The sequence below is a fragment of the Crocuta crocuta genome, unplaced genomic scaffold, assembly GCF_008692635.1.
Source record: "Crocuta crocuta isolate KB4526 unplaced genomic scaffold, BGI_CrCroc_1.0 scaffold39, whole genome shotgun sequence".
Lineage (NCBI taxonomy): Eukaryota > Metazoa > Chordata > Mammalia > Carnivora > Hyaenidae > Crocuta > Crocuta crocuta.
Genome location: NW_027533334.1, coordinates 7216531 through 7231064, shown reverse-complemented (window position 1 = coordinate 7231064; position 14534 = coordinate 7216531). Strand labels below are relative to the sequence as shown.

At 33.8% G+C, this 14534-nt stretch overlaps 1 protein-coding gene across 2 annotated transcripts in view; it reads left to right on the top strand.

Annotated features, from left to right (window-relative positions):
• Positions 1-14534, top strand: part of VPS13B (vacuolar protein sorting 13 homolog B) — a 761997-nt gene that overhangs the window by 57582 nt on the left and 689881 nt on the right. For both annotated transcript variants that reach the window (XM_077748161.1, XM_077748160.1), the window contains exons 8-12: positions 3394-3662; positions 8016-8111; positions 8584-8706; positions 9186-9323; positions 10255-10342. In XM_077748161.1, coding sequence (XP_077604287.1) covers positions 3394-3662; positions 8016-8111; positions 8584-8706; positions 9186-9323; positions 10255-10342 — 714 coding nt within the window. The remainder of the gene's footprint in view (positions 1-3393; positions 3663-8015; positions 8112-8583; positions 8707-9185; positions 9324-10254; positions 10343-14534) is intronic.

Here is a 14534-nt window from a genome sequence, read left to right as displayed (position 1 = left end):
CATGAGCGGGGGTGGGGGGGAGGGCAGAGAGAGAGGGAGAGAATCCCAATCTCCATGCTCGTTCATGAATTGTAAAATCATGACCTGAGTGAAAGTCAAGAGTTGGATACTTAACTGACTGAACCACCTGGGTGCCCCATATTGCCTGATAATTATTAATTGGATGCCAAACATTGTAAATTTTATCTTGCTGGGTGCTGGATATATTTGTATTCTAGCAAAAATTGAAGTTACTTGGAAACAATTTAATTCACTTGTCTTTAAATGGCTTTGTGTTTTTGTTTTTGGTTTAAATGTTTTTTAGTTCAGATCAGAGCTGCCATTAACTTAGGGCCAGTTTTGTCCCACTACTGCCACAATTCACCATTTGTCTTATTTCTTGATGGTTTTTTTCTTTCTTCTTGCTGAGAACACAACCTATTCGCTATTTTGCATTAACTATTGAGGGATTCTTTTCTTTGCTTTTTTCCTTTGGTTCTTTTTATGGCCTCAGTAGTTCCTGTATGAAACTGATTAATACTTAGCAGAGGCCTGGAGTTGGACCCTCTGCAGCTATGAAGATCTCTCTCTCTCTCTCTCTCTCTCTCTCTCTCTCTGAACAGGTCTTTCTTGTTTGGTACTCTGCCCTGCAAACTCTAGCCACCTTAGTCTCCCTGGACTCACTACTCTATCTTCTTATCCAAGGAGACTACTGAGCTCTGCTCCAATTCTGTCTTTCTCATCCCTGGTTTAGAAATTCTTTCGAGGTGGTATGGTGGGGCAAGCATACACTTCATTTTTCTTGTTTCCCATCTCTCAGGACTCACTGGCTTAACTGCCTGATACCTAGTTTTGAAAAATATTATTTTCCATATTTTATCTTTTTTGTTTTTTTAAATATGTGCTTCTATGTTAATACATTAATGACAATTAGCAGGAAGTCTAATAACTGTCATAGTTTCAAAGGCATAATGTGTGTAAATGGTATTTTGAGTTAGCTTCACAAGTATTACTTGATACATCTGATTTTTGTAGGTTTTACAGTTGATTGTGATGCAGTTGTGATTTGTTAGTTTTATTTATAATTAAACTATGCAACTGTGATTTGTTACATATTTTCATAATTTGCTTGCTACACTTTAAATACTTAATATATATTTTTCTGTTGAAATTTATGAAGTCCCTGAATTTTATCAAAGGGCCCTAGATTAAGATGCACTGTTCTGGGGGCTTTTCAGGTGGTTCAGTTGGCTATGCATCTGGCTCTTGATTTTGACTCAGGTAATGATATAATGGTATAATGGTTTGTGAGATTGAGCCACCCACATTGGGCTCTGCACTGACAGCATGGAGCCTGCTTCTGATTTCCTCCCTCTTGCGTGTGCTCTCTCTCTCTGTCTCTCTCTCTCTGTCCCTCCCCCACTCATTTTCTCCCTCTCTCAAAATAAATAAATCTTAAAAGAGAAAGATGCACTGTTCTTAAGGAAAAGAGTATTTTAGGAAATTGTAGCCAGAAATTAGGGAGATGTCTTTTTCATTTCAAGGCTCTAATTCATTCTTTTTGCAAAACAGTGAGCAGAGATTTGAAACTTTAGAAGCCTCTTTCATCAGAATCCCTCTTAATTTCTTAACTTAATATTAAGTATAAGTTATAGTGGCTGTTTTCCAGGCCTCTTTTAGTGATGTTTCTTTTGTTTCACAAGATCAAGCAGTGGATACTACCTCTGTTTTAATGGTTTATAGACAGCAGAGGTTGAGAGTCCAGTTTGTGGACTCAACCTGGTCATTCCTAACTGGGTTGAAGTGACCTAACTTGTTTTATAACTGAGATGATATTCATTGGTGTCCAATTTGAGAACTTAGGGACAGTTAATAACAGGCTTTATTCATCAATAGAAACTGATAAAATATATACGGTTACACAGCAAGATTATACAAAATATTTTCTGGATTGTACCTTTTATAATTTTAAGTAAGATGCCTATGGTGTACTGTATTTTAGATTCTTTAGTTACTACTTTATTTTCCTTTCCAGATGAATGAAGGTAGATAGCCATGTTTCATAACCTTTAAGTACAGTATGTTCCAGGAGTCCCCTGTTATAAGGATTAAAGAGTTATGAAATTATTCTAGCCAGAAAACTAGCTAGAAATTCAGAATCAGTGGATCTGAATGAAGATGGTATTTAATGGAGTGTGTGTTTTATAGATGTATCACTAAGCAGTAAATATGCTTGAATTATATCATGAATTTTCTAAAAGTGATTTTCCCTGCCTAAATTACATGATGATACATGTTTTTTGTTTGTATTGTTTAGGGTAACGTTAAGGGGTTGGGATGGAGTTTGTCTTGATGAAAGAGGCATAAGTTGGAGTGGTTGGAATTTAAACCCTTTGCCAATTTCTAACCAAATGAAAGTTCTTTGCTATAATTTTTTCTTCTCTAGAATAGGAAAGAATAATATATGTTGCCCACTAATAAAGAGTCACTGACACTATTTTTTTTATTTCATATAAGAATAATTCTATTATAGGGACACCTGGGTGGCTTAGTTGGTTAACCATGGAACTATTGATCTCAACTTAGGTCTTGATCTCAGGGTTGTGAGTTCAAGATCTGTGTGAAGCTTACTTAAAAATAAAGGATAAGTATATTGTAATACTTTTGTTCTTAGGGATAATTGTTTTTTTGGGGGGGTTGCATTTAATTTTTTTATTTTAGAGAGTGGAGGAGAGGGCATGGGGGTTAGGGGGGAGAGAGAGAGGGATGTGTGTGTGTGTGTGGGGGGAGAGAGAGAGAGAGAGAGAGAGAGAGAGAGAGAATCAGAATCTTAAGCAGGCTTTATGCTCATTGCAGAGCCTGATGAGGGGCTTGATCCCTTGACCCTGGGATCATGACCTGAGCTGAAATCAAGAGTTAGATGCTCAACCAAGTGAGCAACCTGGACACCTTGGAGTGGGGGATGCCTTTTGCCTAGGAGTGCTTGACATTTTTTTTTTTTTATTGGGTACATCAGGAAATAACTTTCTTAGATATTTATGATACTATGTTTCTGAGAAAACTCAGGTTTTTAGCACTTAAGTGTTATTTTTGGAAGTTAGTTTTTAGTTAATGGAATGGTAAAGAATGAATTTATTTCTTGTGTTTATAAGATACATTAAAATTATGTTATAAACTACTCTCCATTTAACATTAATTATGGACTATAAGGGATTAACATAGTATAACATATAGAAACTTGAGAGTAGTAATGCTAAATTCCTGGCTTCAACTAATAATAACCAGTGCATAATTTGTTCATACTTTGTATTTCAAAAGAAGAATGTGGAAGAAATATTTTTATAGAATTTACATTCCTAATTTCCCTTTTAGTCAAATTCTGTTGATTTATTTAAAATGACTTTATTTTGCTAGGTGCTGAAGATGAAACAAGAATAGATACGCAGTATCCTGCTCAGTACAAAGGCCAAGAGCTGTATGCACAGCAAGATGATGAGCAGCCACAGGGATGGGTATCATGGGCCTGGTCATTTGTGCCCGCAATTGTGAGTTATGATGATAGCGAGGAAGACTTCCTTGGGAATGATCCTACATCAACCATGCATCAGCAGAAAGCACAGACTTTGAAGGATCCTATTGTGTCTATAGGATTTTATTGTACGAAGGCAACTGTAACTTTCAAAGTAGGTTTCCTTTTTTTTGCTGTTCATATTTCTTTCATCTTTAATGCATTAATTTTGACTTCTGGGAAAGGGTCTGGTTTAAAGTTTGTTTCACACTTAATAGATGTAAGATACGCTAGCAATCCTTCATAAAATTATTTCTTCTCTAGAGTTCAGATTAGAAGTTGGGTCTGGGTCTATAAATTTGAGAGGATTTTATTAAGGCTAGAATCAGTAGAGATAAAAAGGAGAGGTTCTAGGGCCAAACTCTGGGGCACTGTGATGTTAAGTATTTGGAAAGAAGAGGCAGAAATAGTGTGGGAAACTGAAAATAAGTTAGGCAGAAAACCAAGAGTGTCTGTCTGGAAGCTGAGTGCCATAAATGTTTTAAAGTTGACAGAGTAGGTCATTTGTGAGAATGGATCATTAGATTTGGCATTGTGGGAATTGTTGGTGATCTTGAATAGAGCAGTGATTTGACACTGGTGGAATCTTAGCTGGAGTTGGTTAAAAGCAAATGGGAACACTGGTGGGGATGTAAAATGGTATAGTTGCTGTGGAAAATAGTTTGGTGGTTCCTCAAAAAGTTTAAATATAGAGTTATGACTCAATAATTCCATTTCTAGGTATATACTCAAAACTGTACTCAAAGAGATGTACATGAATGTTCATAAAAACATGATTCACAACAGGCAAAAGATTAAACCAAACTGAAGTCCCTGGCTGACTCTGTTGGTTGAGCATGCGACCCTTGAGTTTGGAGTTGTGGGTTTGAGCCCATGCCATTTGGGTATAGAGATTGCTTAAAAATAAAATAAAACACTCTAAAGCAGAAGTTGAAACAACCCAAGTGTTTATCAGTGGATGGAAGAATAATAGCCTTTTCAGGAAGTTGTGGATATTATTTTTTTTGTAGTATACTAAACTCAGTAGGTGGTAGTTTAATAAAAGGCTACTTTGAAAAGTTATCTCCAGCTCTTGGAAATTGCCTGGTATATATTGAACAAATAAATTCATCCATCCTTTTACCTGTTTCCTCATCTGCTTTCCATTGTCCAAAACTTTGGGATTCTTTTTTAGATTTTACTTCTTCAATTTTATTTGTCTTTGTTGGTTTATTATGGAGGCATTTTTCTGAAGGAGGTAAACACCTCTGTTCAACCTGTGAAGTAGTATTCCAGGTAACTTGTTAGATGTTGTAAGTGTGGAACAGAAAAAAAAAAAAAAATCAAGTTTTTGCCTTCATGGTGTTTTTAATTTGACTTGGTTGTTTAACTGCTTGAAGTATCTTGATATACAATTTATAACTATAGCAGATGGTAGATAAAAATACTTTTAAAGTCTTTAAAGACTTTTCTAATAAAATCATTAAGTATTTTCTAATATGACAAACCCTGTAAAAGGTAGAAAGTGAGTTTTAGCAAAAGTTGAGCTTAATTGGTTTAAAAGATTTTTTTGGTAATAAAGTTTGGGGCAAAAATAAAATAGCTGTGCTATGGTGATGTCATTTTTTTTCTGAATTCTTCTATGGCACACATTTTTTATTACAGATTTCATAATTATAATTCACTGATCTAGCTTTGAAAGGGAGTATGCATCAGTCTGTAAAGTTAAAAATAAAATAATAAAATCTTTAAAACATATAATAAAAAAGCCAACTATTGCCAGCAATCATTACATGTATTGTCAATTTTATTTTTTAATTTATTAAAAAAATTAAAAAAAATTTTATTATATGATCACCTCTGTACTTAATAGATGTTTTTGGCAGTAATTTTAATTGTATTAATTATAAGTATAAACAAGCTTAAGTTCTTAATCAGCTTAACGATAACCCACAATCCTCGGACCAACTTCAAGCTTAAGTTCTTAAAGACATATAAACATATCTTAGTAACAGCACCATGAATTAACTATTTAGAGAACTCACATTAAACTTACAATTTTTCTTGGTATAATAATTTTTTGAGCAGAGTTGACACACAATGTTACATTAGTTTCAGATGTACAAGGAAAGGATTCCACATCTCTGTACACATCTTTATACATTATGGTGTGTTCACCACAAGTGCAGCTACCATCTGTCACCATACGATGCTATTATGGTATCATTGAGTATATTCCCTATGGTGTGCCTTTTATATTCCCCTGACCTATTCGTTCCCTAACTGGAACCCTGTATATCCCAATCTCCTTCATCCATTTTGTTCAACCCCTCCCCAAACCCCTCCTTTCTGACAACCATCAGTTTGTTCTCTGTATTTATGGTCTGATTTTTCTTATTTGTTCATTTGTTTTGGTTTTTAAATTCCACACAAGTGAAAACTTATAGTATTTTGCAGTTTTAGATGATACAAAAAAAGTTACTTTGAGTTTGTGAGGGAAGTTAGGGATTGCTAGCAAAGTTCTATCTTTTCTCGTGATGTTTGTATATTTACTTTCAAATTTGAAATTGTCCTGGTATATTTCTCTTCATTGATAAGAATTGTGTTAAACTAAATCATAATAGTTTGTAATTATATACAGAACTTTTATAGACTGTTGGGGCAGTACTTGTCATTAGTTAATAAATTAAAAAATTTTTTTGAAAATTTATGTCTCTAAGGTTTCTCTAAGGGAAATATGTTGATATTTAGGAGGAAAACATTAGACTTCATTGTTCAGCTTGGATTTAAAGAATGTATGGAATTAATTTGTGGTTCATATTTTGGTCAGAAAATAAGGTCATGTTTCTGCATTAGCATTCTGAACAGTTGATATGAATCCAACAAAAATCATGCCAAATTAAATGTAGCATTTTAAAATCACGTTGAAAATTGTTCTTGTAATGTTTGAGTCCTTTTAATCAATTAATTGCTTTTTCTCTACAATAATTGTAGACAGCTGAAGGGTGATCAAGTTTAAAATACTGAATTTACTTGAGCATTTCATAGAATTGTATTTTAAAATAGCAACATTGTATATACCAGTTCTAGAAGCATCTAAGAAATAAAGGCTTATATGGAATAAACTATTTGCTATAAAAAGGAGAATAATTAGTTGATTTTAAGTATAAAGAAGTTATCATGCTTAAAATAACTTTTTGGCTTAGTTCTACTTGACGTAAGTTACATATTGTTTTTATAACTTATTTTTTTAATGTTTATTTTTGAGAGAGAGAGGGATAGAGAGCGAGAGCGAGCATGCATGCTTGAGCGGGTAGGGGCAGAGAGGGAGACATAGAATCCGAAGCAAGCTCAAGGCTGGAGCCTGTCAGCACAGACCCCTCCATGGGGCTCAAACTCATGAACTGCGAGATTATGACCTGTGTTGAAGCTGAAGTTCGACACTTAAACAAGGCACCCCTGTTTGTTTTTTTTAAAAGTTTTTTAATGTGATCTTTGACTTTGCATTTATGTTTGAAGAATCCATCGACTACATAGGAGTTTAAGGAAGGGTCTCATTAGCAAACACAGGCAGAATACCTTTAAAAAATACAGAAATTTTATTTTAAAACAGTTTTAGATTTACAGAAGACTTGCAAAGTAGGGAGTTCACAGTAACTCATTACTCAGTTTCCCTATTGTTAACATCTTATGCTATCATAGTACATTTGTCAAAACTGGGACGCCAATTACTATTAAATTCAAGGCTTTACTTGCATTTTATAATGTTGTTTTCTGTAACGTGATCCCAACCAGGATACCACATTGCATTTAGAAAACTACCTTTGGAAAATAATTTTTCTCGTTTTTGGATACGTACGAGTTATGTGTTGTAAGCTTCAGGGGTGCAAGAGTTGTTGTTTCGGCAGCATCTTGATTAGTACTTGTTATCCAGCTGTCACCCATTAAGTGTTTGCATCACTGAATGAGTCTGAGACATACTATGGGACACATAACTTTGAAAGTAAACACCCACGGTCCTACTTCCCTCACAGAACTAGAATAAGTTTTGTTGACTCTATTTGTGTCTTTTCATAATTTTCTTTTTGATGAAAAATTTGGGAGAAATTTTGGAAATGATTGAACTAAGCCTGGTTGAATGTATATTGAATTGAGGTTAAAATACATAGAAATTTTTTGCAGAATATGTGAATCATAACTATGAGACTTAGAGTTTACACAGCATTTACCTTTTCAAGCAATATTAAGACAAAGGAGTTAAATAAAAATAAGATGATACTTAAATTCTCTGTGAGTTTAGGCTAGCATGTTCAACCTTTATACCATGGATAATCTGTCACAGCTGTTTTTGTTGCACCTGTTTTCCTGCTTAATAATTAAATCTCCTGAGTCTTAAAATTGGCCCAGTTTCCATCAATTTATCATAATAATGACAGTTTATTGCTATCCTAATACTAATTTTACTTAATATTCTTACATTGTTTCTTAGCTCACTGAAATGCAAGCTGAGAGTAGTTATTATAGCCCTCAGAAAGTAAAATCTAAAGAAGTATTGTGTTGGGAACAAGAAGGAACTACAGTTGAGGTAATCTTTCAACATTGAACATATATTTTTAAAACTTTTTGCATGGCTTTTAGAGTTAATATTTAATAAATGCAGGCTTTTATCATAAGTGGTATGTTTAAAATACATTTATGGTTTTATATTTCATTTTAGTCACCAGTAGTATTGGTTGAAATACTTAACAAAGATTCTACTGTAACATGGAGTGTTAATTTTTCCTTTTATGTTTTTCATTTAACTTGTGTGAGCTCATTTGTATGTGTAGATTAATGTTCATAAGGTGCCAGTCATTGAGGATACACAGATTTGAGGATACAGAGACAAGTTAGCTATTTCTTAATTTAGTAGGGTTTATGATCTGAGGAGAATAAATTTGCAAAGGCCATAATTCTAAAGAAGTTGTTTCTCCTAATTTAGAAATTCTACAATGAAAGCCTATAACATTTTCATGAAATTCAAATTCTTAGTTCTAATGTTTCCTTCCCTCTTACAGGCCCTCATGATGGGAGAGCCTTTTTTTGATTGCCAGATTGGTTTTGTAGGTTGCAGAGCCATGTGCCTTAAAGGAATTATGGGTGTTAAAGATTTTGAAGAGAATATGAATAGAAGTGAAACTGTAAGTCAAAATCTCCGTTTCTTCCCCTCCTCTTGTTTTTTTCTTTGGATAGAACGCAGGGATAATGAAGTGCTTATTGAAGTGCTTAACCGTACCAAAAAAATTTGTTAGACTACATATATCTTTGGCTTAAGAGAGGAACTTTACTGTTTTGCCCTGTAAGAAATTATAGAGCTCAGGGGAATTTAGAAAGTTGGTAGCACTTAACACCTGGACAGTAGTTCCAAATACTTCCCAATTCATAAATGTTTCTTCTTTCTTGTTTATGGCAGCTACTTGGAGTTCTTTTTTGGTTTGTTAAAATGTTCTTTGCTAAAATAGGCAGTGAAAATGGAGACAACGTTCCTTGTCTTTTTATAGGGCTTCAAGTTGTAGTGATTTCTATGGACTACTGAATGGGTATTATGAAACCAAGGTTTTATTTTCTTTAACAGTTTAATGATTTTTCCTCCTGTTAAGAAATTTGTATTTATTTTCAGGAAGCCTGTTTCTTCATTTGTGGTGAAAATTTGAGTATGAAAGGTTTGACATACCTTACAAACTCATTGTTTGATTACCGAAGTCCAGAAAATAATGGTACTCGTGCAGAATTTATCTTGGATGCAGTTCATCATAAGGTTAGAGAATATATAGTTGAGCCAGTTTCTAGGCTCTGTTAGGGTGGATACTTTGTGTGAATACTTGTGATTGCCATTTTTCTTCTCAAGTAATATATTCTGAATGTATTGTTCATTGAACCATTTAGAGCATTGTCCAGCTTTTACCTTTAGAGAAGTTTGAAGAGTGCAAGAAGGTCTCTACTTATATATTGTATGTAGCCAGTTAGTTGGTTTCTCCATTCTCTAATGGTAAAATAGTCATGGAGGAAACTTGTAGAGTTGTCTTCTAATTTTAGTTCCTTTCTGTATGGGATTAATGGGAAGAGATGAATAATTTAACATTTTACTATGTATGTAACTTAGTGTTATCTGAATATTTTATATAAAAGTAGTGTACTTCTAATGGAATAAATTAAACATGAAAAAAAGTTTACCTGAAGGTTAATATAATAGAATAAATAAAATACATTTTAACTCTTTTTACTACGTTTACTTTTATAAAGAATTTAATTTTAATCTGTCTACTTCCATATATTATAAATATTTTAGTCTGTCTTTAGTATTTAAGTTTCATTTAAGTGTACTAGATTATTTAAAGATTAAATATATTTGAGAGTATATATATTAGACAGTTTTGTGATGTTAATAAAGGTGAATGGTATACTGTCCTATTCCATTATAGGTATTCATTAACCAGACATTTTTGATAAAAGTGGTCAAAATGTCTAATAGAGTTTTGGATGTCCTTTTGTGTGGTCTATTGTAGTGTTAACATTACCTTTCTTAGACGTGAATTCTTTGGATAGCCGCTGTTCTTTTGTTTTGGTAATCCTTTGAATTGATACACGTTCTGTCTAAGGATGTGTATCTGATTCTTGACCTATCAGGTTTTAAACTCAAAAGTCTCTTCTATACAATGTGTGTTCTAATTGCTTTTCTTTGTTGGCAGGAGACATACACTGAGATAGCTGGAATGCAAAGGTTTGGGGCTTTTTACATGGATTACCTGTATACAATGGAGAACATCAGTGGCAAAGGTACTAGTTTCGTTTCTTTACTTTTGCTTTTCCTTGAAAACAGAAACAAAAGACTTTCAGAATCAGTTGGTCCTTCACTGGTTGTCATCTGTTACATCAGATTTACCTCCTGTTACTTTAGGGAATGGTGTAATTTTAATATCATGTTAGAATTTGGTTAGACACTTATATTTTTAATCTTCATGTAGCAGGTTGAGGAGACATTTTATATAACCAACTAGATTTAGTTCTGTTATGTACCCAATAGTAAAAGTTTGATACATCAAATTTCATATTACGTTAAGTTGTCAGAAAGCATAAACATTTCCTTTTATGTATTAAATAACATTTTGGAGTTTATATAGATCTTTTTATTTAAGTAACTGTTTCAAGCAGAGTAGTGGACATAAATTTTGGAGACTATAGATACATAGTCTTTTATTATATGTTTCATTTATTAAAATGTTTTTCAAAATTTAACTGATATTTTATGTGTTTGTTATTATTACTATATTGTGCTTATTCTAATCTTTATTTTTGCATTGGAAACCTAGTGAAAATAGGTTTATCCTTTTTTGTTGTTAATTTTTCATATATTAAGAAATCATTTCTGTATGGTAGGTGATGAGTTAGATGTAGTAAATGGTAAGAAGACCAAAGCATTTCTCCAGAAACTAATAGGTAGTGTTTATGCACTTCAATGGTTATATACAGCACGTTAAGAACAGTAGTATAGATGCAGAGCCAAGAGTCTAGGTTAGAAAGTGACTACTTTTATGTGTGGGGTTAAAGACTTCACAGAGGAGTTGATCTTGAAGTTTTGTTAGATGAAAACAGAAAGGACAGTAATTTTCTGCTTCCTCTTTTTGTAATGGATTTCTAAATGTTGTTGTCTCCTTGATAAACCTTGGATTTACTTTTTTCCCTGAACTCTTTTCTGAAGTTTATCTTATTCTTTTACATGGATTGAAGTACCTTCTATATGTTGTTTATGCACATATTTGTAATTTTAGTCCAAACTTCTTTCAATTTAGAATTAAATATCCAATGCATATTTGACATTTTTACTTCTTTATGTGTTTCATGAATATTTCAAAACTGAATATGTTCAAATGGAATTATTAAAATCCCTATGACCATCTACTGCTGCTTCTCTTCTAGTTTCAGTCTTGGAACATTGTTCTATCTTCTGGTTCCTCAAGCCAGAAACCTAGGGATCATCATGACACACTCCTCCTTTTCTAGCTTCCAGTTCGTCAGTTTGACCAATTGACGCCTGACAAAAAAATGAATTGTCAAAATTTATCTACAAAATCTATCTTAAATTCATTTACTTCTTGTAAACTTCACTGTTATCATTCTCATTCAATATGCTGTTTTATCTAGATTTTAATTGCTTTTTTTTTTTATACTGGCTTCCTGATTCTTACTCTTTCAGATTGATTTAATTCTGTGCATAAAATGTTCACTCACTGCCTTTGCATTGCTTTATTTAAATCTTATATTGTGTATCAGATTTTGGTCTTGAGTTACTTGGAGGCTAGGATAGCCACTAAGGAAGATAGAAACAAGAAAAGATTTTGGAAGAAAACAGGGTTTTTTTTGATGTTTGATTTATTTTTGAGAGAGTGCAAGTTGGGACGAAGCGGGGGGCAGGCGCAGAGGATCTGAAGTGAGTTCTGTGTGGACAGTAGTGAGCGCCATGTGGCGCTTGAACTCAGGAACCGCTAGATCATGATGTGAGCCGAAGTCAGATGCCCAATTGACTGAGCCACCCAGGTGCCCTGGTAAAATGTGTTTTGAGTTACCTGTGGACATGGAGGTAGAGATGTTTAGTAGCCATTTATATATATATAGGAGAGGGTAACTCAGAAGTCTGTGTTCTAAGAACTTTATAAGTTGCTATAGTGTTATAGTTACCAAATGTGAAATGATATGTTTCTTCTGGCTTAGAATGGAGGCTTATACGTGTGCTGTGGATTTGGTATCTTTTTAGGAGGTAGAGTATCAAGTAGCTGTTCTTCAAGGAAGGAAACTCAGCACTGAAAAATTTTATTTGTACATATACTATGGAAACATAGTTTATATTTGCTACTGTGCTTATATATGGTCTGTGTAAGAAATTGGTGGTTTGTTAACTGTTACACTTTTCATATTTTCCATTTCCATGAATAGTGTACAGTGTTATAAATATCTGAGTCCTTTTTAATTTTAATTAAATTATTTATATCTGAGAGAGAGAGCTGGGGAGGGTTAGAAAGAGAGGGAGACAGGTTTGCCTGGTGTAGCTCTGGAAGACAATGGTTCTTTGTGAATGGAATGTTATTTACAACAAATTAAAAAATTGTTTTTAATGTTTATTTTTGAGAAAGTGCTAATGGGGGAGGGGCAGAGAGAGAAGAAGACAGAATTGAAACAGACTCTGAACTGATAGCTTAGTAGGGCTTGAACTCATGAACTGTGAGATCATAACTTAAGCCAAAATTAAGAGTTGGACACTTAACTGAGCCACTCAGGCATCCCTGAGTCCTTAACTTTTTAAAAACAAACTATTAGGGGCGCCTGGGTGGCTTAGTCGGTTAAGCGTCCGACTTTCGCTTGGGTCATGATCTCGCAGTTCGTGGGTTTGAGCCCCGCGTCAGGCTCTGTGCTGACTGCCAGCTCAGAGCCTGGAGCCTGTTTCAGCCTGTGACTCCCTCTCTCTCTGACCCTCCCCTGCTCACGCTGTCTCTCTCTCTCTCTCTCCTAAAAATAAATAAAACATTAAAAAAAAAATAAAAAAAAAAATAAAAAACTGTTAGGTTATAAAATACAAACATACATTTATGTGCAGAATAGCAAAGAATTATAAATGAAACACCTGTGTATTCTCCACACTAAGCCAAGAAGTAGGACAGTATCTGCATCCAATATGCATTCTATGCATTCTTTTTTAAAAATCACACTCTTCTCCCTTCTTCACCAGAGGAAACTTACTGTTGTGAGATTTGTGGTAATTACTGTCTTGCTTTTGGTCTACTACTACACATCTACTTTCTCAGTTGTGCAGATAGGGATTTTTTTTTTTTTGATAAAATAAAATTTCACTGTTAATTTGTGAATATTGCATGTACTTGAAAAATGTATTCATTTATTCAATAATCTGTTTATTCCTTGCCTGCTTTTAGGTAATTGTGTTTATATGTTTGTTTCTCATTGTGATTCTATATTCATTTATAATGCGGTTATGGCGACGATGATTAATGATTATTTATTAAATGGTTTTAAATGGAAGGTGCTATTCTGAGTGTTTCACATGTATTAACTTGTTCAGTCCTCATAATAACCCTAAAGGTAGATAACCTTATCCTCATTTTACAAATGATGAAAACAGCCAGTCCTAGATAAGTTAAGTAACTTGATCAACATCACATACCTATTCTGTGGGATTTGAACCCAGCCAGTCAGACTGTACAGCCTGCATTCATAACAACTATATTCAGATTTTCTTCTTTGATTACTTGAAACAAGACATTTGTAGAATGAACTTAAAAGTATTTTGAATTCTCACAGAGATTAATATTAAATAATTTAAAGAAATATTTTATCTAAAATGCTTGGTTTGGTGTCCGTTGACATTTATTTGTTTATGTATTCCAAATTACCAAAATACCCTAAATAAGTATCTAAATGTGTATACTAAACTAAGAATTTTGAAAAATTTGTAGTGAATTCTGAAATTTTGAAAGTGGATGATTGGTGTGTTTAAAGTGAGTTCATGATAGTATTCTAATTAATGCAAGAAACTAGTATGCAGTACAAAAAACTATATTTATTTTTGTTGTGATAAATGCCATAGTAGTTAGTACTTTACCCACATTATGAAATGAAATGACATATAAATAAAAATTCACTTAATAAATTTCCTGTGCTACTGCTTGATATTGATAAGCATTTTCTGACAGTTTTTTTTTTTTAATGTTTTATTTATTTCTAGGAGAGAGAGAGAGAGAGACAGCGTGAGCAGGGGAGGGTCAGAGAGAGAGGGAGTCACAGACTGAAACAGGCTCCAGGCTCTGAGCTGGCAGTCAGCACAGAGCCCGACGCGGGGCTCGAACCCACAAACCGCGAGATCATGACCCAAGCGAAAGTCAGACGCTTAACCGACTAAGCCACCCAGGCGCCCCTGACAGTTATTTTTTTATTATGCTGCCTGAAAGCACTCAGTGTTTTA